General features: G+C 34.5%; 1 protein-coding gene across 4 annotated transcripts in view; it reads right to left on the reverse strand.

The window, feature by feature from the left end:
• STXBP4 (syntaxin binding protein 4) overlaps positions 1–27,390 on the reverse strand; it is a 200,911-nt gene that overhangs the window by 125,375 nt on the left and 48,146 nt on the right. For all 4 annotated transcript variants that reach the window (XR_013406489.1, XR_013406488.1, XR_013406490.1 and 1 more), the window contains exons 9-11: positions 13,560–13,656; positions 10,596–10,687; positions 1,438–1,527 (exon numbers count right to left, since the gene is read on the reverse strand). Coding sequence is in view for 1 of the 4 variants with exons in the window: in XM_001102767.5 (XP_001102767.3) it covers positions 1,438–1,527; positions 10,596–10,687; positions 13,560–13,656 (279 nt within the window). In the remaining 3 variants the exon portion in view is untranslated. The remainder of the gene's footprint in view (positions 1–1,437; positions 1,528–10,595; positions 10,688–13,559; positions 13,657–27,390) is intronic.

Consider the following 27,390-nt stretch of genomic DNA (forward strand, 5'->3'; position numbering starts at 1 on the left):
AGTTTTGGATTCATAGCAAAATTGAGAGGAAAGTACAGAAATTTCTCACATACTCCCTGTCCCCACATATACATATATTTATTTATTTATTTTTGTTTTTCTGTTTTAAATAGTAGATACGGGGTCCTGCTATGTTACCCAGGCTGATATTAAACTCCTGAGCTCAAGTAATCCTCCTGCCTCAGCCTCCCAAAGTACTGCGATTACAGGTGTGAGCCATCATGCCCTGCCTATTTTAAAAAAATATAATGTTCTGTGTAGAGAAAAATCTATGAAAAGATAAACAATATATTTGCAACAATGGCTTCCTCTAGAGGTTGGAATTATAAAAACTAAGATAGCAAAAAAAATTTTCTTTCTTTTTGGTGTAAAGATTTTCTATTTAATAAAAATTAAATAATTGTCAATATACTATACCTTATTTAATAAAATAATTTAAAAAATATGTTCCTATGGTAAATTAGTGGTAAATCAAGTGGTTATGTTGCTTTTCCTGAAGATTTGGAAAATATAGCTTTCTGTAAAAATTAGGATATAATTTAAATGTAATATTCCTCTAAAAACAGAATGAAACCATATAAAGACAATCAAGGCTAGACATGGTGGCTCACACCTGTAATCCCAGTACTTTGAGAGGCCGAGGCAGGTGGGTCATTTGAGCCCAGGTGTTTGAGACCAGTCTGAACAAAACAGTGAGACACCATCTCTACAAAATAAAAATTAAAAAAAAAAAAAAATTAGCTGAGCATGGTGGCTTGGACATGTTGTCCCAGCCACTTGAAAGGTTGAGGTGGGAGAATCGCTTGAACCCAGGAGGTTGAGGCTACAGTGAGACGTGATTGTAGCATTGCACTCCAGCCTGGGTGACAGAGTGAGACCCTGTCTCAAAAACACAAAACAAAAACAAGAATCAAAAAACCAAACAAACAAACAAAAAAAATAGAAGTAAAATGTTACAGTATATTTGGGATATGTGTGTTTTTTCCTCTCTTATATAATATTGTCTTAATTCCAAGTTACGTTAGCAAAACATGATGTCCCTTAAGAATAGCCCTGCACATGAAAAAAAATGTATTTCCCAAAGAACTCACAGGATCCAAAACTGCCATGACTTGCTTTATTGGCTCTTCATCTAATTCTGCCCTGGCCACCAATGAGAGAGAATAAAAAGGGTAAGAAAGAACCTGAACAGAAGACATGAGCAAAAACCATTGTTCACACTAAATGTTGTACAGATAATGTGAAATATAAATATGTAGACCACAAAATTAATTCTCTAAAGGCTAACTGAATAAAGAATCTGATTTTTACTATTTGATATTAATATTTTTCCATTAAAAATAAAGTTAAGCCCCAATACTTCAGAATCCAATATAGGATATTTTTCTTTTTCTTTTTTTTCTGAAGAAAACATGAGGAAACTAAATTAGAGGTTACCTTAAGTGTATTTACTTCTTTAAAGGCATCATCTCTTTCACGCTTGAGCCTTTCCATTTCATCTGCTTCTAAAGAATCACAAGGAAGAAGCTGTCAACATTAAAATATAAGAGAAAAGTTGTGCATTAGATGCTAATTATGAGAGGTAACATAAAAATCCTTTTTGACTAGTCTTAGGCTTTTGTATTCTAATAACAAAATTCAGTTTCTTACGTTGGAGTCATTTGATTAGATAAAAGGGAATATTAAAGTATTAAAGCAATTTCACTCATTTAGGCTTAACTTTACATTATTGTTACTTATAATAGAATTTTGATTTTGTTGTCACCTTTATCATTATTTTAACAATATAATTTTCCTTAAAATTCCAAATTCGAAGACTGTGTTTATAATGTCAAAAAGACTTCAGGAATTACCAACATAAACTATTCCCTAAATATATTCATTCTAATAGCATGGTATCTAAGGCTAACAAAATGCTGTACATTATAAATCAGATGGTTTACATGAGCCTAGTAAAGTATATTTATCAATTATGTATCTGGTTTTAACTAAGTGAAATGTAATGCAACAGACAAGTGGCTTAAAAAGATTCCTACACAGAAATTGTAGATTGAAGATAATATTAATAATTTATGCACAAGTGAATAACAACAACAAAAAATAGCAGAGATGACCAATTCTCTTATATCTAGCATGATGTCTTTGACCATCAATTATAATGTAAAAAACAACGACAGTCTAATCAGAGATAAAAATCCAAGTTTACAGCCATCTCCTATGTGGAAGCTATAACAACTAAAGAAAATAGAATTTAAAAGATTAAGTGGAGAAAGTGGTTGTTATGTAAGCATGGGCTTAAAGCAGGGCCCTTTAGATAGGTGAAGCGAATGTGGAGTAGAAAAAAAATAATAAAAATAATTAATATCAATCACTTACTGGAAACTTGTATGTGCAGATGTATTACTAAGGACTGTATATATTTAATATCAATCACCTTGTCTCCATTTTACAGATGAAGAAACAAGCTCAGAAATGTTAATAACTTGCCTAAGGTTTCACAGCTAACAAATGGCCATTCCAAGAGTCCCACAAATATAGTCTCTGATTTTTACTAAAGATTCAACAAAAAACATGGTGGAATAGATGTAATAAACTCATATTTGCTTTCCAAACTCTAGAATAACAAAAGTAGGAGTTATTCTTCCTATTTGGGGAGAATTTATTTCCCTGAACATCACTGGTTCTTTTTGGTCTGTCACATTAGCTTTTGGGTATCTATGGACATTGCCAATAATTTATATGATCTACATTCTTCATGGTTCTGTTACTCTGCTCTCTCAGAAGTACTCAATACACACACTCATAAGAATTCATTCCTAATTGTTAGAATAATTTTGAACACATTTTAAAATGTAATAATATTTCCCAGAGTGTGTTCCAAAGGATATTAACAGGCTTTGTGTAAAAGCAAAATTGAGTGGTAGTGATGGTGGTAGTTGTCAATGCTTTAGAAAAAAATTAATCTTACTTCCTACATGGCGTCCAACAGCCTTAATATGCCAATGAGCATTTGAATTGCCAAAAAAAAAGTATAATAACTTGTCATGTTTCCTCAGTAATTTCACCATACTACAAACCCCTAACCTCATCACCCTGTTGCCTTCATTTATTTATTTTTATACTAGCTCATGGAACTAAAGTATACAAAACACAATCTGGGAAACTCAGTGTTGCTACTCAGCATTCATATGGCCTATTCCATTTTTTCATTCTAAGAAGTGAAATAAGGAGGATTCAAAAGTTTAAATAAGGCTGGGTGCAGTGACCCAGGTCTGTAATCCCAGCACACTGGGAGGCTGAGGCTGGAGGATTGCTTGAGTCCAGGAGGTTGAGATCAGCCTGGGCAACATAATGAGACCTTGTCTCTACAAAAAGTAAACAAAATTAGCCAGACATGGCGGGGCACTCCTGTAGTTCCAGCTATTCAGGAAACTGAGGTGGGCGGGAGGTCAAGGCTGCAGTGAGCTGAGATTGCACCACTGCATTCCAGCCTGATGACAGGGTGAGACCATGTCTTTAAAAAAAAAAAAAAAAAAAAAAAAAAAAAGTCTAACATTTTAGATACCAGAGCTAAAATAATTTATTAAGAGAAATTATAGATTGGGATTTTAGGGATGTGATAATAAACTTTTGAACTTAACATCATGGAGGTAAATCATGCATAAAAGAATCCATGGTACTATTTCGAGAGGCAAAGCCTAGACTAAATAGTCATAGAACAAACTATGAATTAAAAAAATGTTTTATGATCCCACTGCTATTTTGGACTGTGCAGCAAAAACTTGCAGTCAGAGAATTGGCCATGAATGTTCCTTGTGAATTCTTTGAAAAGCCCCTTTGTGTTCAATGACTTCTTTTATACAGTTCCATTCAAATATACTTCAGCTAAGGAAGCAGCAAATGAATTGTTGTTATTTAACAGCAACAATTCCAGACAGATGCCTGTTTTCAGAATCTATCACTAACTACTGAAATTTATATTCCTTAACCTTCCACATCTGTTTTCTGTCTGGTTCTCACAATATCATTTGTGATCCTTGGATCCCCTGAACTTTGCAACAGCTGGTAAATAACATTGCAAATCATTTCTACTCTGCTTTCTAGAATCTCCTTCTGGAGATGTCAAGAAATACATACTATAGGTCATTGGACTGTGCTGATTAGGTCTGACTTCACCTCTCCTTTTACTGTTGCTGCTCCATCATATTTTAAATTACTTGACTTGTATCAATTCTGGATAACTGCTATTCTGTTGGCCATATTCCCTAATCTCAATTCATTTTAAACAGAAACAGTTACAAAACAGTTAACTTCAGTGTCAGTCTAATTTTATTGATAAGGCCTTCCATTAGAGACCTATTCAATTACCTCCTTTCCTTATAAAAGTGTGTGTGACTTTACTATCCTATTCACCTAAAAATTTCTGGGTATCTTCTTTTCTCCTTCCATTTCTCTGCTCATTCCTTTCACTTCTTATAATCTGGCTCATACATCTTTCCTCTCATTCCCATATTTCTAAAATGATTACTTCCAATTTCACCAATAAAACTGCCATGTGACAAAGAAAATTACCCCAACCAACTTTCTTCTTTGTTATATATAACAGTATTGAAGGCTTTTTTCCTTGAAATTTTATCATCTTTAGATTGTGATATCCTAATATCTCACCCAGCCTTCTGCACATTTAGGCTATTCCCAATGAGTTACTTTCATGTCTACTCCTTAAATGGAGAAAGGGGGTTTGGGAGGTTCCCCAAAGTTTGTTCCTTTTCTCCTTTTTCCCTACAAGTTCTGAGTGAGCACATTCACTGTTATGCTTCGACTATCACTTTCCAAAATATCCCCGAATTCCTTCCCAGTGTCTACTTCCTAATTTCCAGTGGCCTTTGGTTATTTGTACTTGCCAGCTTCTTAAATCTCTCTAAAACACAACCTGTCACCGTCTGTACTTTGAAAAAGGCTTTCTCCTTATTTCCCTACTTCTATTAATGCTACCTGTACCATCATATTCTTAGTTATCCTAGCCAAAACTTTGGAGTTGTTTTTTTTTTTTTTTTTTTTCCATTCGTTCCTCTTCCTTAGTTCTCATGTCCAAAGGGTCAGCAAGTCCTACTGATGATATATTTGTTGCAGTTGTTGTTTTTGGTAAGTAATCTAGATCTATCATGTCTTTCCTTTCTTTTCTCCCCACCTTCACTATACTTTAGTTTTTTATTATCTTTATTTGGATTATTTCTATAGTCCTCTGTCTAGACTACCTACCACCACTTTCATTCCCTTCCTAGATAACCACACATAAGATTCCTCTTTCTAAAATATCACTTTTGTCATTCAACTGTTTTCCTTAATGGCTCCTCACGGACTACTGAGTGAAGTACAGACTTCTAAATTTAACATTTACCCTTTGAGGCATAACTTCTGTCACCTGAATGAACCCAATTATCTTTTTTTTTTTAAGTAGACTACTCTCTGTGTGCATTACATTCTAATTTTTCTGTTTATGCTAATACTTTGATCACTCCCTACTCACCTCTTGAGTACATAAAATCCTACTTATCCCTCAAAATTTACTCAAATGCCAACTGTTATGAATCTTTTCTGAATGTTCTAAGCTTTATTACTCTTACGGCCTTGCCACACAATGCAGCTTTTCTTACTATAATTATTGGGGCACATGACTTTTCCTTAAAATATGTAGGCCAAGTTTTATCTATCTTAATAACATGTGAACATAAAACATGCACACTGCAGTTGTTCAATATATATTTTGTGTTTTTGTTAGGGAAGTGGCTACAAAGTATTTACTGCTATACATGGTGAGAAATATGTACATATTATGATCCAGTATAAGTGAAACATTACTCAGTTTTATCATATACAGTTCAGTTTGATATTTTCCATTTTGTTCTATTTCACTTGTTTAAGGGTAGTCGCAGAACACTAAATTGACTTAACAAGAGCCCAAACTGTGAAAATCTATTTTAGGGAATTTAGTGTTCTGTCTATAATTTTAAGATAATCCATTCATGATACAGTACTTGATTAGTCTGGTAAAATCATACTAAGATGGACTATATTCTGCTATTGCTAAGTTTAGAGTACTGCTAAATGTGGGCTCCAGCCTTGCCCTTTCTGCATATAACCTTGTGCCAGCAGCAGGTGTAGCACTGTGTGAATTTTGTAATGTAGCAATGATGATTAGACTCACAGTAAGATAATTATATTTTTGGTTCTAAATGTCATATTCTTCCAAACCCAAAAGTTGTCAAACAAACAAAAGTAGGACTGATTTTAAACTGACTCAGCAATTCCTACTTAAAAGATAGCATCTCAAGAGATTTTATAAGTCAGACAAAATAATGAGCAAAAGCAGCAAGTTACAAAAGAGTACAAATTCTATAATTCTATTTATTATGAAATTCAGTAAAAGGCAAAAATAATCTATGTTGTTATAAGTCAAAATATTGGTTCCAATGTAAAGGTGGGAAAGTGGTGGTTGACTGGGAAGGTGGCCTGAGGGAGCCTTTTGAGTGGTGATTCCACTTGAGATACATAATAAAAATTCATCAAATTGTACACTTCACATTTTTGTACTTTATTTTGTATATATTAGATTTCAGTAACAATGTTTTAAAAAATAAATTAAGAAAGACAAGCCATCTTTATTAGCCAAAAAAAGAAAACATATGAGTGAAAGACATGTATGCCTAACAAAATGACCCAGCCCTGTTGTTTGTGAAACTGAGATGGTTGAGGGGGTAACCATAGTGGAATTTCCCACCCTCATAGACAGTTGGCATCTATAACTACAGACTGATTGACATACTTCAGATGGGGGACTAAACTGCTTTTGAACTCAAAAAAGTAGGGAATTACACTGCAAAACAATCAGTAATTTTGTATGGTGAGCCACATGACAGTAATCGTGATTTTTATAATGTTTCTTTGAACTGTTACATTACCCATTAGTGAACGTGAAACCAAAGTTTTAATGAAATACAAGTGAATATTAAATAAGAATGCAATGTACATAGAAAAGGTAACTAATGCTTTGACAGGCTTTTGCTTCAGTTATATATGTAAGTATGGTGAAAAAGTACATTTTCTTATTGTGGACTCAAGTGAAAAAATACAATACAAAATTAATACAATTCTATTACACAACATTTTGATCTGAAGCCACGAATTGGAAATCATTGACATATCGGAATTATTGACATGTCTGGAATTATTGACTCTTGCACAATTGCCATTAGCACTTTGCTTTTGCTGTCAAAGTATCACAGGTTAACACATTCTTTTTTTTTTTTTTAATCCCAACAACTTCCAAACTATAAAAACATTCTTATCTGCCCTAAAATTAATTGGTAAGGAGGAAATAAATTGCTAACTTGGAGCATGACAATCCATTTGCAGCTGCTAAAAAAGATTTGCTTGCTCACAAAAAATACTCTGAATTGCCACTTCATTGGCATGTTGTAAATTACCCAACTATCTTTGCCTTCCACATAAAAAATGAGCATGGCAGCTCTGAGAACTGTTTGGCAGTAAAAAACGATGCTCCCTGCCATCAACATTAGGTAGATAAATACACAACACCTGAATCAGCAGAATGAAAACTCTGCTACTTGAATACAGCTTTAGTTCTCTTTGAATAAATGCTACAAAATTAGTTCTGATAAATCAGTGCTTCATGCTGGGAGAACTGGGTACTCTCCTGAGGGTTATAGAACAACCAGATCTTTGGGTGACTGCAATGGGCAACATGCTTAGCAGCAAAAGAGACTGCTTACAAAAGAGAACAAAGTGATTTGAAACATTAAAAAAAGTGACATGCATCATTTTTTAAATGAGCGGTCAGATTTATTTGTTCAATAAATTAATCATATACTTATATACTCTGTGTTTCTGGAATTTGAAATTATGTAATTAATAATAAACAGTATTCAAACTTCCTGTCAATAAAGGGTATCACCTGAAAACAGTAGAGCTCTAAATATGTCCAAGAAATAAATGTGTAATTTTTGTTTTTAAACTTGAACTAAAAGTTATTAAAAACATGTAACACATCTATTCTCCCGCTTGAATTTAGGGTTTCTAGCAGCATTCAAAGAACTTGACTGACTGTATTATTTATTTAAAAGTATCACTGAAAACAGAAACAAAAATAAAGAAATATCTAAGTTAATAAGACTATTAGCAATTCAGAAAGGGGATCATTAGAACAAAAAATGTTGAAGACTTCCTGGAAAATAAAAAGAAAATGGGTATAACAAGGTTGTAAGATATAAGGTAAATATATAAAAATTAATTTTATTTTAAATATAACCAAATAAATTTAAAATGAACAAATTTTTAAAATGTACCATTAATTTTAATGGCAACAAAAAGTGTAAGGTAACTAGATTATTAAAATATAATTAATTAAAAAATATGTAAAATACATTGACATCAAAGCAGACATAAATACATGAGAGCCATAACATGTTCACAGAAACTTAAATTTATAAAGATGTTGATTCTTCCCAAAATAATGTATAAATTCAATAGAGCAAGATTTTTCATGGAACTCATATGGACAAGATAAGACTGAAGATTAGCCAAAGCGATATTTTAAAAGAATGGCAGGGGTCTGGGAGGCAGTTTGGAGTGATGTCAAAGGACATAACATTTCCATAAGACAGCAGAAAAAACTTCAAGAGATATATTGTACAACATGGTGACTATAGTTAATAATGATGTATTGCATTTTGAAAATTGCTAGAGTAGATTTTAAGTGTTCTCACTATAAAAAAAGATAAATTATTTGAGGTAAAGCATATGTTAATTAGCTCAATTGAGCCATTCCACAATGTATACATATTCTAAATTATGTTGTACATAATAAATATATAAAAGTATTATTTGTCAATTAAAAGTAAGTAAATAAGATAAACAAGATAGGAGAACATCTTATCAGATATTAAGACTTATGGAACCAAGAAACCACCAGAATAGAGTCCAGAAATTCCCAGGTAAATATGGTAATTTCATAAGGGATACAGCTGGCATGAAAATAATTATTTCATCCCATTAAAATATAGATTTATATTTTTAATATTATGTTCATAAAAATTGATCAAAAGTTATGTCATATTTCTAATTTTATTGATTAATTATGTACCAATAATAAGTATAATTATAATTCAATACAGGAGAAAATTTTAATTTGTAAAGCCTTATAAACATAGGAAAATAAAACAAATCATTTTAATTCATTTAAAGTTTTTTTTTTGCAGCAAAATGACAGGGTGATCATTTCCCAAGCATACAATTATGTGTTATCAGGATGAGATTCCAGGTCTATACGGAACAGAAATAAGAGCTAACAGAGAAAATGAAAGAAAAAGTTTTGAGAATAAAAGGATAATGCATGAATTTTCTTTGAAATAGATGGCTATGGGTATAAAATACTGTAGTATATAGATTCTATTGGTAACATTTAGAAGAATTGTATAATAACAGGTTTCTTTTAAAAATATATATATATTTATATATCCAATGATTTTAATCACTGGAAACAAACAAACAAAAATCAACCAATGAAAAGTTGTTATAACTATATCATAAGACTAAGTCAATTTTAAGGTAAAAAACATTCCAATGGTAGATATAGAAACAGATCTGTGTATCTAGATAGAAATTTAGTATATGATAAAGTTTGCATTTCAAATCAAAGGCAAAAATGTTTAAATTGTTTAAAATGTTTAAATTGTTAAATGTTTAAATTGTTTAAAAAAAGATGGGTTTTTAAACAAATGATGGTGGAACAAAAACAAGTGGTTTGCCTTGCATAAATAAGAATGAATTTTTTAGTTAATTAAATATACAAATTATATAGAACATAAATTAAGAAGGAGGTCCTTAAGAGGATAATACTACCAAAAATCCACATTGAAAAGGACTAAAATATTCAATAATATAAATGTCAAACTTCTATAGAACACATGATTGAAGCAAATAGACTTCACAATTCCATTTTATGTAAAGCACAAAAAGAAGCAAAACCAATCTACATTGTTAGAAGGTAAAAGAGTAGTTACCCAATTTTTTGTAGGGGTACAGGGGTGTTACTAGCAATCAAAACGGAACCTGGGGGCAGGAGAGCATCTGGTAATGTATTTATTTAATTTTATGTTTCTTGATCTGATGCTAATAAGGATGGTTTAGACTATAAAATTTCATAGTATATACACACATTATATAGGTGCTTTTCTGTGTATATATTATAGAGAGATAAAACAGATTAGAATGGACACATGCACACATGGTATCTGTCTGTCTAGCTAGCTAGTTACAGCACGTATCTTCCACATATCAAATTGCCAATACTGGTAAACTTAGGTATGGGAGTAGCACAAGAAGCTGGTGAGAGAGGAGAATGAAGATCAGGATGAACTTTTACTTTTGATTTTAAATTGATTTGTATTTATATATTTATGCAAGAAACATGTATTATTGCTATTTTTAAGTGAAAAAAGCCTACACATATGACATATAACATTCAAGACTTGTGACTTATACGTGTCAAAGCAATTCTATAGGGCATACTCTACCTGTGAATCTAATATATTGGAAATTTCATGTGCACCAACATTTACGTCATCCAACTGCAAGCAAAACAAGTTTCTGGCAACCTGGACAAAATCTAAAATGGAACACATTTAAGTAAGAACATAGCATTTAACCCCTTCTAAATCTTACTTTATTCTGTATGAAGTTGCTAATGTTTCAAATTTAACCTGCATAAATTATCTTAAAATAGTATTGACTGAAGTGATAGGTAAATGTAGTCCAAATAAGAAGTAAGAGACAAATTGGTCTGAACTTACTTCAGTTAACTTTGCTAAAATTAATAATTCAGTTAAGATAATAATAAAGCAAATATATAGCGTGGACCTATAGTTTTTCAACCCTTGTATTATAAGTAGAACTTTTTCTGAAACATATGATAATATTATGATTTATGGCTTTTCTAGCTGGAAGAACCTGAGGTTTGATAGCAATTATTAATAGCAGCAGCTAATGTTTATGTAACAGCTGCTGTATGCCAGGCATGGTGCTTAGCAATTTCATCCTCCCAACAGTCTTCTGAGGTAGGTCCTCTTATCCTGTCAATTTTACAGATGAAAAAAATTGAGGCTAAGACAGGTTAAATAGGAAAAAGAACAGTTCATAGGCTTCTTCTGACATGAAGAGTAACTTACTTATCTATGTATCCTCAAATATTTTCCACTTTGGCTACTGTATTTTTAATTTCCAAGAATTCTTTTAAATGTTCTCTGATTGTTCCTGTTTTACAACATTCTACTTTATTTCATGGTTGCATTACCTTCATTTATCTTTTTAAGGATGTTATGAGAGTTTGCCTGAATTTTTTGTTTTGTTTTGTTTTGTTTTTGAGATGAAGTCTCATTCTGTCACTCAGACTGGAGTGCAGTGGCACGATTGTGGCTCATTGCAACCTCCACTGCCCAGGTTCAAGCGATTCTCCTGCCTCAGCCTCCTGAGTAGCTGGGATTACAGGCATGCACCACCATGCCCAGCTGATTTTTGTATTTTTAGTAGAGACAGGGTTTCACCATATTGGCCAGGCTGGTCTTGAACTCCTGACCTCAGGTGACCCACCCACCTTGGCCTCCCAAAGTGCTGGGATTACAGGCATGAGTCACTGCTCCTGGCCTTCTACCTGAAATTCTCTTCTGTGCTTCTGTATTTCTTTTTTTCTAAGTTCCTTTATTCTGTTTGTCTGATAGTTTGGGGTTCTATACTTTTATGTTGGAGGATTTCTCCAAATCTCTGGTGACTCTTGACTATGAGTTCATATTTAAGAATTGGGCACTAAAAAAGTTGGTTGGAAATTTTGTGTGTGTAACTTGCTTTGTCAACTGGCAGTTTTCACTACAGGGAAATCTGGTGGCCAGCTGACATTTTTGTTCACTTCTTCAGAGAGAATACTATAGTCTTCTGCCTATAGTAATAAACATGGCGGCAAAGTTCCCTGAGCAATCTGGATGCATATTACGAGTGATGACTCACTATATACTCCACAAACTCCCTTGCTGCTGGCAACTATGGGTCCATGATCTCTGGTTTAATTTCTCAAAGGAATATACTTCTTTTTCCCCGGAGGTGTAGCGTGGTAGATGCCGGACTACTTAAGAAAGGGCAGAAAAGAGCATGCATAATTCTCCTTATAAAGATTTCCAACAATTCTGTTTCAATATCCTGCCTAAAAACTCAGTCTCCAGAAGTACTTAATGTCTTCAATTCCTAAATCATTTTAGGGTCAAATCAACTTGTTCCTCATTGTGATTTTCCTCTATCTTCACACACTTGGGTTTTACCTACCTCTGCTCACAAATTTGTTTACTTTCCTCACCCATTTTCCTGTCCTTAGATATTGTGGTTTTAGTTGTATATGTTTTTCTGTTTCTTATTTTCATGATTATTTTGGGATGATTTTCAAGTGGAGATGGGATGAAAAATATCTTTTTATCATCACTTAAAAACCAAAAGGTCAATTTTCTTTTTAGCAATACAGATGCTTTATAAATGATACAATGTTACATCTACTATACAAGAAAAAATTAAATACTTAATAGTGACAAGAAGATAAAACGTGTTACATTCAAACATTACTGGTGGTAGAACAAATATATTGCAAAATATCTCTGAAAAACAATTTACCAGTATATATCAAAAGTCTAAACCATTTGTGAGGATTAGGCTTAAGAAAAGAAAGAAAAACAGCTACATTCACAATGATGATAAATACAGATTTGTAATATCAGCTACTAAGAAACAATCAAAATTCACAATAGTAGAAAGCCTTAATATTATAGTACAACAACTAAGTGGTACATTATGGTATCTTTAATAAGAATAGAGTTGATCCCTGAACAACATAGGCTTGAACTACACAAGTTCACTTATACATCAAGTTTTTTCAACCAAATGCATCAAAAATACAGTATTTGCCGGTTGCAGAAGCCACATATATGGAGGGTAAACTTTTACTATATGTGGGTTCTGCAGGGCTGTCTACGAGATTGAGTATGGCTGGATTTGGGTATATGCAGGCGTCTTGGAAACAATTCCCCTCCCATAGCGAGGGATGACTGTAATTATGTAGCATTATAAATATATTTACTACATGATATTAGCTGAAAAAGGATTAGAAGGAACCTCACAGTAGTGAAATTAGAACTTCCATATTTTGTACTCTTTCTTTTGTTATTACTAAAGCAATGTTTATGCAATAAATTAAAAATAAAAAGAATATGATAGAATGATGATAGTTTAGAGCTGTTTAGGTCCTAATAAAATTCTTTCTGCTGACCCTGACAGCTCAGTAATTCTAGCTGAGTTCTTGGGGTACTGATTAAGAAACTTGAAATGGATGTAGTTTTACTTTTCCTTCTCTCCTTCTAAAGAACAAACACTCTTAATGAAAATGTGTCACAATAACTCTTGAGTGATGATTCGGTGATAATACAACACAGTAAACCTAATATTACCTCCAAAAGACACTGTCCCTTTTGAGTCTGCTTGTACTTGCTGTCTCAGGGCTTGGTGTTGTTCCTTTGTGGGCTGAATACCAAGATAATTTAGAGCCTGCAAGATAGAGAACTCATTAAAAGCAATTTTTCAAATCTCCAAAGAATAAAATTTTTCATTACAAACTTTACAACCCAGGGAATATAATCAATACCAGAAAGAGTTGACCAGGATTAAACACCCTAGGGAAGTCGGCTGACTATGGATTAAGTGCCTATAAAATATTAGCTTCCTGATTTTACTACTACCTCACTTTTTCCCCAAGACTAGCACTTTGGCTAACACCAAATTTATGACATTATCCTATAACCAAAAATCAAACTATTTCTTAGTTTGTATGATTTGGCAGAAGTAAAATGGCAAAAGAATCCTACCACATCAGATTTACAAGTGACACTCTAAAACATGAATTATATTTGGTTAATATCTTGTCTTTGAGAGCAAAACTGAAGTTGATAGGAATTAGGTTCAACATAAAATCTTCTGATTTTTGGCTTGTTGGGGATTACACAAATATTAAACTAAAAAGCTTTCTCTGCCACTTACTTCTCTCTTTCATCAGGCTCGTCCCTTAAGGGAAAGCTCTTTCTCCTTTTGGTATCCATTAGTGATTAAAAATTCAGAGACTGTTAATTGTATTCCAATGTCCATTCTCTCCTTGCTCCTTAGTAACCGAACCAACCACAATTTCGGCTGAAAACACTGCCATGCAGCTAAAAGACATTTCCCAGCCCCTTGTACATCTCCAAGCAGCCATGCCACTAACTAGGTACTAGCCAATGAGATACAACGGGAAGTGCCATAGAGTACTACTAGGAAGTCTCCTTCAAAAGTCAGGGTAAGCACTTCTTGTCTATTCGGATTAATAAGGGAGAAAGAAAGAGAAAGAAAAAAGATGAAAGGAAGGAAAGAAAGAGGGATTGATGGAATTTGAGCAGTTCTTTTGGTTCACGTGGTACCTCAGTAAAGATGGTGGAACAGAAAGATAATTGGAACATGGTCCCTGACACTCTGGAACCTCCACAGCAGCCCTGGATTACCTTCTTTCAGCTTCTTTTTGGTGTGAAAGAAATTTCTAAAGGAAACCACTGTTATTTTGAGTTCACCAGTTATACATAGCAAAATCTAATCTTAACTAACGCAAAGGGACTGATTGGATGTCCTATTATTGGATATGGCAAGAGCATATATAGTGTCGATCACATCAAAACTAAAATGTAGGCAAAGTTTAGTATTGGTAATTATCTCTTACATATTTCTTCCTCCTTTAGAATCTTGTTAATCATTTAGTATTTCATTCATCAAATAATTTATTTGGTGCCTACTATTTGTTAGCCACTAAACTATGCATAGCTGATAGATAAATGAAATATAGTCTCTCACCCCAAAGAGTTTATGGTCTCTAGGGTGAGAACAACTGTAAAGAAATAAGTAAAACATGTAATTTAGTAGAAGTATGTATAGGGTATATTAATATACAAAGCAACTGGTTAATTTGTAAGTGCACAATTTGGGAACAATGAAGAATGGAGGAATAATCTCAGGAAAGATTCTTTCAAAAATGATTCCTGAGCTTAGTGTAGCATCATCTGCTTGTCTTGCAGTCAAGTATTTGCATTGTATAACATGGCATAATGATTTTTACCTTCTGTATGTTTTTCTCTTCAGTTATAAAAATGTTTCAAATATAAACACAAAAAAGAATAATACAAAGAACACCCATATACTCACTATCATCAATTAGTCGTTAATATGTACTTAAAATTTATGTATATATTTTCAATAAATAAAACTATATATTTGGTTAAAAGTTTTTATAATTGTTCCTCAGCAGGAAGTACTATCCTAAGTATTCTTCCTAGTCCTAATTTAATGACGTTTACTATGTAAGCAAGTATCCCCCAATAATATTTACTATTATTTTGTGCATTTAAGGTTTCACATCAAGAGTATAATCTAAAAGAGTAACTCTACAAATTATTTTTATTTTTATCTCAATTTTGTGATTTCATAATTGCTCAATATTGTCTGCAAAACTAGTTCACTTATTTTAAACTGTGAATAGTAATCCATTGTATAAATTTATTGTAATTTATTATCCATTCCCTGATTAACAGGCTTTTATAACTACTCCAATTTGCTTTTTTAAAAATTACAGATTATACATGCCTCTTTGTATAAATATACGAAAATTTCTCTACATTATATCCCTAGAAAAGGAAGTGCTAAGCCACAGGGGACATATGGTCAATTTTATTAGATATTGTGGAATTGTTCTCCAAATTGGCTTCATCAATTCACACCAGTAGTGAATAAGCATTCCTATTTTTCTACATTCTTAACAGCACCTGCTGTTTCCACTCTTTTATTTTGTCAGTGTTGTATATGAAATAGTATGTTGTTTGTTAATTTGAATTCTCCTAGTTACAAATGCAATTAAACATCATTTACATGTTTATTAGCAATGTTTTTGACTCATAAATTATTTAAAATATGTTTTAAATTTTCATACATGAGGTTTTAAGAAGTATCTTTACTGATTTTGAATTTGGTCTCTGTTTTCCAGCTGTGACACACAAAAATGTCTCCAGACATTGCCAAGTGTCACAAGAAGAAACACTGCAGCTCTGCCCTTGAGAACCACTGCTCCAAAGACAATTGCTGTATTAACAATTGTATCTATTTTTTCAGGGTTTTTTCTATGAATATAGTACCTATAAATTTATATAAATTGTGAATTTTTTGTAAAAATTGTCACACTATATATGGTGTTAATAATTATTAATATATCATGTCTTTCTATTCTGTACATTTTACAAACATTGCATGCTTTTTAAAATTCATAATTGTACACTGTTGAAATGAACTTTTTTTAAAGCGTTCTTCTGATAATCATTTAGAGTGCACACAATTTTTCACTATGGAACACAGTGTTACAAAGTGCTAGTGCTTTTTGCTTTATGCCAATGACTTTAGCAGCTGTAGGAATTATCTGAATTTTTAAAAAAATTATAAAATATTAATACAGCAGTTATAGAAAATACTATAATAAAGTAATAGATATCTACTATCTTGCTTTATTAAAGCTTAGCACTCAACTATATTTACTTCAGTTTTTGAATGTAACCAAAACATTATAAAAACCCCTTTTGAACTTATTCCCAGAGGTAAGACTTATCATATATTTGATTTAATATTCCCATGAATTTTTTATTATATAATATTTGGTATATACTAAAAGCATATATGTAAAAAAACATGAGTTTTAAGGTAGGACAGTAAAACACCTATGAATCCACTTAAGCAGCATAAAACTGTGAACACTGTTGGATTCATACCACAATATGGATATGGTATTTCACCAGAGGTAACCATACTAATGAATTCTGAACTATTGATTTCTTCTTTATCATTCTTGATCTGTTTATTTTAAAATGGTTTTTCACATACATATGTATTCCTAACATGTTATTTTGTTTTACCGGTTTTTTAGCTTCATAAAAATGCTGCAGATGGTTTTCTAAAGCTTGCTTTTTTCACTCTACAGTAAGGTTTACTACATATTTCAAATCAGAAAGTGTGAGTTCAACTTTTTTCTTTATTAATTTTTAATTTCAATAGCTTTTGCGATATAGGTAGTTTTTGATTACATAGATGAATTGTATTAATGGTGAAGTCTGAGACTTTAGTTTACCTATTTACCCAAGTAGTGTTCACTGTACTCAATATGTAGTTTTTTATCCCTGCCCCACACACCATCCCCCTTCTGAGTCTCCAAAGTCTATGATTTCACTTCCTTTATGCTTGCCTTATGATACCCGGGGGACGTACTCTGGTTTCTTGGGTGATAGGAAGGGCCATAGGGTTCCCACAAGTTTCTGTCCTTCGTGTTAAGCTACCAGAGTGGGTGGAGGGGCAAAGCCAGGTGGGAGCTGGGTCAGGCAAGTCCATGTTCTGACTCCACCTGAAGGACAAGCAGTGGCCCTTGTGGGGTTTAGCGAGTAGTTCTCTGGCCACCGGCAGTAATGTTCTAGGTTAAGAGCATAGCTGCCTCTGCTGTGCAGAAGAGTTCACACAGGGAGTAGGGAGTAGCAGATGGCAGTAAGCTTCACCTAGCTCCCATGCACTTGGCAATGCAGGTCTCTCACTTGCAGTGTTGGCTAGAAGCAGCTAGCTAAATTCCAGCTAGCTAAACTCACAACTGCCCCAGGTCATAAGCCTTTCACATAGACAGGAACCCTAGGCTTTCAGGCCACACCCTTTCCAGTCTACCTGCAAAGCCAGGGTGCCCAAGCTCCTCTGCCTGAGGCCGCAGCATACTTCCCACTTGCCCCCTGGTTCTGGACAAGGCAGTTCATCCCCATTTGAGATTAAATCATGAATTTCAGTTGGGAGTTTCTCTCAACTTGCAACTGCTGCCTGACTTAGTTGGCTGACTTCCACAAAGTCCCCTGTAATGTAGAATCAGGAATGGCTTCCTTCGGTCCATGTTGGAGGCTGCAAATGCACGCTATGCTCTTCCCACTGCCCCCTATATTAGTTCCAGTGCTGGGTAGGGTTAATGCCTTCTCCTGTGAGCTACACTGCCAGGTTCTCCAGTGGGGGTGTATATCTCTACCCATCTTACACTCTTGGGACTTAGTTTTTTGGCTGGCTCATGGTGTAGGCTGCAGCCTCCTGCTTCTTTCAAAGGGTTTTGGGGTTTTATTCCATTTTCCTTTAAGCTCCTACATTGCTTCTTGGGAAAAGGTTCACAGTGTGAATATCGATACACTATTTTGTCTTTCCAAGGAGGACAGACATGCTAATACCACTCTAATCTACCATCTTGGGAAAAAAACAAAAACAAAAAGCTTCTTTTTCATGACTGTTTCAGCTACTTTGGGTCTTTCGCATTTCCATACAAATGGATCCGTCTTTTTTTGCATTTCTTACAAATGGATAGGGTCACTTTATCCATTTCTGAAAAATAGCCAGCTGATATTTTGATAAAGATTGCATTAAATCTGTATATCAACGTGGGGAGTATTGCAATCTTAACAATTAAGCTCATAGATTCATGAGCACAACATGTCTTTCCATTTATTTAGATCTTCTTTAATTTCTTTCAATGATGGTTTGTAGTTTTAATTATATAAGTCTTACACTTCTTTTGTTAAATTTATTCCTAAATATTTTATTCTTTTAGATGCTATTGTAAAAGATTGTCCACTGTTCATTATTAGTGTATAGAAATACAATTGCTTCTTATATATGATCTTGTATACTGTAAACTTGCTGAACTCATTTTTAGGTCTAATAATATTGTGGTGGATTCCTTAGGATTTCTTATATACAAGATCACATCATGTGGGAATAGAGATAGTTTTAATTCTTCCTGCAATCTGGATGCCTTTTATTTCTTTTTCTTGTCTAATTATCCTGGCTAGAACCTCCAGCACAGTATAAAGTAGAAGTGGCAAAGCAGACATCCTTGTCTTATCCCTGATGTTAGGAAGGAACCATCCAGTTTTCTACCATTAAGTACGATGTTAGCAGTAGGCTTACATAAATGTCCTTTTTGAAGTTTAGGAGATTCCTTTCTATTGTTAGTTTATTGGGTATTTTTTATCATGCAAAGGTGTTAGGTTTTGTCAGATATTTTTCTTGTGTCTATTGAGACTATCACGTAAAAGAATAAAAAAATCAAGTATCTGCTTTTAATAATAATAAAAAGACTATCATGTAGTTTTGTCCTTTATTCTATTAACATATTGATTTTCCTATATTAAACCAACTTTGCATTCCTGAAATCAAGAGATGGGTTGGTACTATTTGTACAAAGTTTTTTGATTACTAATTCAATCTTTTTACTTGTTATAGTCTGCTTAGTTTTTCTATGTCTTCTTGAGTTAGTCTTGGTAGCTTGTGTCTTTCTAGGAATTTGTCCACTTCATCTAGGTTACCTAATTTGATGGCATATAATTATTCACAGTATTCTCCTACTTTGTTTTATTTCACAAGGGCAACAGTAATATCTCTAACTTTCTTTTTTAATTAAATTAATTTTTTTTTTCTTTTTTTTTATGAGACAGAGTCTCGCTCTGTTGCCCAGGCTGGAGTATAGTGATGGGATCTCAGCTTACTGCAAGCTCTGCCTCCTGGGTTGACGCCATTCTCCTGCCTCAGCCTCCTAAGTAGCTGGGACTACAGGTGCCTGCCACCATGCCCAGCTAATTTTTTGTATTTTTTTTTTTAGTAGAGACGGGGTTTCACTGTGTTAGCCAGGATGGTTTTGATGTCCTGACCTTGTGATCCACCTGCCTCAGCCTCCCAAAGTGCTGGGATTACAGGCGTGAGCCACCGTGCCCGGCTATCTATAACTTACTAAAACATGACATTGTGAAATTTGGGCTGATGTAGGAGGCTCTTGTTCCTTCATTTTCCTTACTATATAGTATTCCTCATATAATGATAATAATCATGCTACCATGAATTTATCCATTCTTTTATTGATGAATATTTAGACTGTCTCCTATCATTTATTCTTTTAAATAATGCTGATATATTCTTGTGTCTGTTGGTCAGGATGGTCTAGTTACACCATCGTTTCTCTAACCCCAGAATCTTAGTAACCTAGAAAAGACAAAGGTTCGTTTTCTCCTTGCTAATGTTACATATCCAGTTTGAGTCAGCTGGTTTCTCTTCCTCTGTATTTTTCACTTAGGGACCCTAACTGTCAGAGCTTCCACCATCAGAAGTTTTGCTGCCTGCTAAAGCAGAGATGAAAGAAATATGATGAACTGCACATTGGCTCTTTATTAAAGAAGATGGGAAAGTACAATTCTATCACCGGCTGACAAGGATGAGAACCTGATATAGCTGAAAAGCTCTAACTACTACTGCACTGTACATATCTCCTTATATGGTGGCACTAGAATTGCTCTAGTGTATATGCCTAGAAGCAGAATTGTGAGGTTAAACGATGTAAGCAGGTTCAGTTTCTCCAAATTGCTCTCTAAAGTTACAATCCCATGAGTATCACATGAGAGTTCCCAGCTCTTTTTCTGTATCTTTGTGAACAATTACTCTATGTATGTTTGTCCACTTCATGAGTAGGCAATTGTACCTCACTGCTGCTTTATTTTCATTTTTCCAGAGGGCATCTTTTCATATATTTAACTGCCATCAGTTTTTTTACTTTTGTAAATAGTCCATTCATTTGTACCAATCATCTTTCTTTGGGGTTATCTGTATTTTCCTTGGGCTAGTTGGAACATTTCTCTAATTCTTTTTTTTTTTTTTTGGAAAACGGCAACCAGCCCTTGCAGAATCTTGTGTTTCTCTAAATAAAGATACCAGTTCTAGAATTCCATCTGAAAATGGCCTGAGGCTATGCTAAAACTGAGCACCAATATCTGAGTCCTTCCTTGAGCCATATGATGTCAGTATCACTCACAAGTGCTCACACGCTTCTGTTGTGAGATTTCCCTCCCTCCTCTTCTCTCTTCCATTTTTCTTTTTTTTCTTCCTTCCTAGCTTGACTATAAATTTTAAAAACTTCTTTATTTTATTCATTGTCTCTATATACAAGTTTAGCATCTCTAATCCAAAAATCCAAAATCAAAAATGCTCCCAAATCTAAAACTTTTTGAGTGCCAACATAATACCACAAATTGTCCACACGGGTGGCTGAGTCCACACCTTTGCTTTCTGATGGTTCAGTATATACAAACTTTGTTTTATGGATAAAACTATTTTAAAACATTGTATAAAATTACCTTCAGGCTATGTTTCTCAGGCATATATATAAATTTTCCTGTTGAGACTTAGGTCCCATTCCCACGATATCTCATTAGGTATACATGCAAATATTCCAAAATCTGAAAATATCAAAAATTTCAAACACTTCTGGCTCCCAACATTTTGGATAAGGGAGACTCAATCCTATATTCATGGCAGGAATGGGTTCTGGATTTCTTGGATTATACAATGTTGCCAGAATTAGAAGTTCTATTCCTAACTGTTCAAGGATTACACAGACACTTTTGAAAGTCCCTTAAGAACTATGGATCCGCTCCCAGAATAATAGCCATATATGCAAATTTTAATCTAGAATTTCTGGGGTTCATAAACTTCAAGTTAAGCATTTATGGCTGTAAGTTATAGCATTTAGTTGTTACTAGGCAAAAATCATTTTCCAGATATATATTTGAAATCTTCCATAATGAAGAGTTAAAAATTATACACACACAAACACATATACACACACAGCGGTCACTTTCCTATTAAAAATGCCTCAATGCAGGAGAACGGTGTGAACCCGGGAGGCGGAGCTTGCAGTGAGCTGAGATGCGGCCACTGCACTCCAGCCTGGGTGACAGAGCAATACTCCGTCTCAAAAAAAAAAAAAAATAGATAAAATAAAAATGCCTCAATGGCTTTTTACTGAACTCAGATTAAAATCCAAAGACCTCACCTAGGCCTACAAAGAAATGATCTGATTATCTCCCTGACTTAGGTCGTTAGTACCACTCTTTCCCTTGATCACACTATGCCAGGAACACATTTCTGTTTTTCTTAAAAAAAGTCCAGGCTCCATTCTGTCTTAGCACTTTTTCATTAACTGTTCTCTTATATCTCATATGTTTTTCCCTAGCACCATAATTCTCACACTTCACGTCTCAGTTTAAATTTCACCTTCTCAGAGATCTCTTCTGTGACTACCAATCTGAAATAATCTACCAGTCACTCTGTCACTCTTATTATTTGATATGTACTCTTGTTATTCACTGGCTTTTTGAATTTTCTACCTCCTCCACCACAATGAATTATAAAGACCAGGAAATAACTTTTTGTCTTGTTTACCACCAATTTTACAGTGCCAAAACACTATAATGCCTCAACCAGAGGAAGTAAACAATAAACATTTGTTGAGTAAAAATAACCTTGTAATCTTTGATAATCTAAGATGGCTGAACTGGATTCACCTACAACCTCTTCTGACTTGCCATAAGAATGAAGGAAAACAATAGGATAGAATCAAAAAAATAACAATGTATATATGCCTTGATACTGCATATTTTATGTTTTCATGATTAGAGAAATTCAAACAATCTAGAAAGAAGTGAACTACATCTGAAAGTTCACTAGCAAGCAATAACCACTATTGATATTTTGGTATATAAAGCTTTCAGAATTTTATTGATGAACAAATCTATTTTAAAAAGGCACTCCAGAACTGAAAAAAAGGCATTCCATGTCAATGAACATAACTCTTCAATATACCACGTGTTATTAGATCAAGCTCCTATTGATTGCCATGAATTTTTCACTAATATAAACAGTGCCACTGTGAACGGCCTTCCACATACATCTTTGTGCCCCTGTCTATTATTTACTTGGGAAAATTTCTTAAATGAGGAATTACTGCCTGAAAAGCATAGGCAAAATTCAAATTTTGATACATATTGTGAAACTATTCTTGAGTCATTTTTGTTTGATACATTTTTAAGAAATCCTCATTTTTTTCTAAAAACAATAGTAATATTTTATAATTTATGTGAGAGTTACAATGTATTTCTGATAATACAGAAAAGATCCTGGGGGAATCCTGCCAGAAAAGTTTTTAAAAATTACTAGATAATAATAAACAATAACATCCACAAACACCTTAAATGCTTGGATTGGCTTAGGAGAGAGAGAGATACCAAAATTTATGAAGACACAAGAACACACAGAGGTAAGTGAGCATAAAGACAATGGATGCTAATACTTTTTTATAAAAAATTATGATTATGATTATTTACAGAGACAGGGTCTCTTACTGGAGTGAAGTGGCATGATCATGGCTCACTGCAGCCTGGATCTCCTAGGCTCAAAGGACCTTCCTCCCTCAGTCTCCAAGTAGCTGGGACTACAGGTGTGCACCACCACGGCTGGTTAATTTTTGACAAATTTTTTGAGACATGGAATCTCATTTTGCTGCCCAGGCTGGTCTCAAACTCCTGGCTTCAAGCAATCCTCTTGCCTTGGCCTCCCAAAGCACTGAATTTACAGGCATGTGCTACCATGCCCACCCCAAGAATCTCCTAATTCTTGATGGCCTAAAACCTGCAAGCAGGAGGAAAGCATCTAAGGCCTAATACAGGGAGGCAGGATTAAATCACCCAAACAATGCTGGAACCTCATAGTGAACACTTTCAGTAAAATGGTAAACTAAGAACAAAGTCCTACAGACGTTACAGAATATGTCTTCCTTAGGTCTGGGTGGAAGAAAAAATATTTTTCCTGAGAGTGTATAACTATAACAATAGGTACAATAGTTTTATAGCCTGAAAAATCACAATCTGGGAATTTAGTTCCAGTAGTTCCTGATGTCTAAGAAACATACATATGTAAATCTTTTCCAAAGGTTTCATATAGTAGCTTCAAAATTCACAAAGATAAAATTCCATTTTTTCATTAAAGTATAATTTTATTTTTAAATTTTTTAAATTTTTATTTCTTGAGATGGAGTTTCACTCTTGTCGCCCAAACTGGAGTGCAATGGCATTATCTCGGCTCACTGCAACCCCTGCCTCCTGGGTTCAAGAGATTCTCCTGCCTCAGCCTTCCAAGTAGCTGGGATTACAGGCCAATGCCACCATGCCTATGTAATTTTTGTATTTTTAGTAGAGACGGTGCTTCACCATGTTGGCCAGCCTAGTCTCGAACTCCTGTCCTCAGGTGATCCACCTGCCTCGGCCTCCCAAAGTGCTGAGATTACTTACAGGCATGAGCCATGGCGCCAGGCCGAAAGTATAATTAAAAAAAAAATCACAACATATGAGGGAATATGACATCATAAGCAAAAGTAAACATACATACAAACAAACAACAGATGTGACATCCAAAGACTGCAGCTACTGTATAGTTAGACATAGAATATGTTTAACATATTTAAGTTAAAAAGGTGAATCAAGAATAAGAGGAACAATATATTATAACAATACTAGGTAGACAATAACAAATTAGAAACTCAATGAATATGTGAAATAGCAGACGGTTGAAGAGAGTGAAGCAGAGAAACAATGTATAGGAGAAAGAGTTGAAAATGCAGCATAGATAGATAAGAAGATGCAAAATATGAAGGAGAAGCTTGAAAGACATGGAAGATGAGCGAGTCTGTCTATAAATATGTAATTGAACTGGTAACAGATAATAAAGAGAATTAAAGAGAGGCAATATTCAAAGTGATGCTAGCTGAGAATTTTGTAGAACCTAAAAAAGATATAAATCTGCAGATTTATGAAGCCTGAAAAATCCTAAATAGGCTAACATAAGAGAAATCAACACCTGGATACACCAAGGTGAAAATACAGAACATCAATAACAGGTAATATTTTCAAAAGCAGAAATAGTGAAAAGACAGATCATTACAAAATAAAGACAGAGCGACAGTTGAGTTCTCAAAATAGCAACAACAGAAACCAGAAAAAATAAAAATAAGAGCTTCAAAAATCTTAGAGACAATAACTGTGACCCTAGAATTATATACCTAATAAAATTCTTTTTAAAAAATGAGGGCAAAATATTTTCAGAAAAATTAAAAAATGAGAGTTTTCTCTCAACCTATACAAAAAGAACATTTAAAGGGGTTAGAGAAAAGGGAAAATGACCCCCCAAAATGTCAGAAATGCAAAATAGACCAATGAATAAAGAATATGGTAAACGTGCAAATCTAAACTATCATTGACTACAAGATTATAATAATTCCTAATTTATAAAACTAAACAAAGATATTAATAATTCATAATTTGTAAGACTACACAGAGATAGGCCAAAACCAAAATATTGGACAATTATAGATACATAAATTGAGAAGAGGGTGATCAGAATTAATGTATTGTAGGGCTTTGTATGTACAAAGGAATTCTGATTAACTTTAGACTTTTAAGTTAAATGTGCATGTTAAAATCTTAAGGAAATCACTAAAAGAATAGCAAGAGAAGACAATTTTCAAACAAGTTGGAGGTAAAAAGTAAAATGCAAAAGCAATTAATCAAATAATCAAATATAATCAAACCAAAAGAATACAACAAAAAGGGGAATAAAAGAAGTGATAAAAAAGAGAACAAAAAGAAATTTAAAAAATAAGATGGTAGAAATACATCAAACTATTTTATAATTAGAATAAATTTAAAGTATATGAAGCAATGAGAACTCTTACATAAGACTAGTAGGAATGATAATTGAGAAAACTACTTTAGAAAACAATTAAGTAATCCAAGAATTATTTTTTCAGCATATACAATGAGCCAAACATTTTTGTAGGAGCTGAAAAAACAGAGCAAAAATTTTAACAACACCTCACATAAACTGAAAATAAACTCGGGTTACCCTCTTTGGGTCCCCTCCCTTTGTATGGGAGCTCTGTTTTCACTTTATTAAATCTTACAACTGCACTCCTTTGGTCCATGTTTGTTACGGCTCAAGCTGAGCTTTTGCTCGCCATCCACCACTGCTGCTTGCTGCCATTGCAGACACACCACTGACTTCCATCCCTCCCGATCTGGCAGGGTGTCCGCTGTGCTCCTGATCCAGCAAGGTGCCCACTGCCGCTCCTGATCGGGCTAAAGGTTTGCCATTGTTCCTGCATGGCTAAGAGCCCGGGTTTGTCCTAATCGAGTTGAACACTGGTCACTGGGATCCACGGTTCTCTTCCGTGACCCACGGCTTCTAATAGAGCTAAAACACTCACTGCATGGCCCAAGATTCCATTCCTTGGAATCCATGAGGCCAAGAACCCCAGGTCAGAGAACACGAGGCTTGCCACCATCTTGGAAGCAGCCTGCCACCATCTTGGGAGCTCTGGGAGCAAGGACCTGGTAACATTTTGGAGACCATGAAGGGACTTCCAAAGCGGTGAGTAATATTGGACCACTTTCACTTGCTATTCTGTCCTATCCTTCCTTAGAATTGGAGGAAAATACCGGGCACCTGTCGGCTGGTTAAAAACGATTAGCACGGCCACCGGACTTAAGACTCAGGTGTGAGACTGTCTGGGGAAGGGCTTTCTAACAACCCCCAACCCTTCTGGGTTGGGAGCATTCGTCTGCCTAGAACCAGCTTCCGCTTTCAATTTCCTTGGGGAAGCCGAGGGCTGACTAGAGGCAGAAAGCTGTCGTCCCAAACTCCCGGCGTTAGCTGGTTGAGATCACTGTGCAGCCAGAAGTCTCTACTCAACAGTCACCCATGCGTGTGCCCCTACCTTTCTTTGTGACCCATACCTTCTGGGTCCCGACCATGACTTTCTTGAAAGTGTAGCCCCAAAATTCTCCTTACCTCTGAATCTACTTCCTCTGATCCCTGCCTCCTAGGTACTGATGCTTCAGACTTTCATTTCCTCTAGCAAGTTGTATCTCCAAAGCGAGCTAAGGAAGTTCTACATGTGAGCATCCTTAGGCAGCTAGTCTTGTCCCTGGTGTCCCTCCCAATTTAGGCATACAGCTCTTCACATGGGCAGTTATGTGGGACCTGTTCCCCACCACCCTTGCCAGGGCCCCAAGTTTGTAAATGGTTAAGAGAAAAGAGACAGAGAGACAGACAGACAGACAGAGAGGCGAGAGACAGAGGCAGAGAGCGAGACAGGTAGAGAGGCGAAAGAAGCAGAGGAGAAACAGGCAGAGAGGAGAAAAAGGGAGTCAGAGAGAGAAAGAAAAAGACAGGAATAGTAAAAAACAAACAAACAAAAAACAAAAAACAAAACAGTGTGCCGTATTCCTTTAAAAGCCAGGGTAAATTTAAAACCTATAATTGATAATTGAAGGT

Source organism: Macaca mulatta, chromosome 16 (genome assembly GCF_049350105.2).
Source record: "Macaca mulatta isolate MMU2019108-1 chromosome 16, T2T-MMU8v2.0, whole genome shotgun sequence".
Classification (NCBI taxonomy): domain Eukaryota; kingdom Metazoa; phylum Chordata; class Mammalia; order Primates; family Cercopithecidae; genus Macaca; species Macaca mulatta.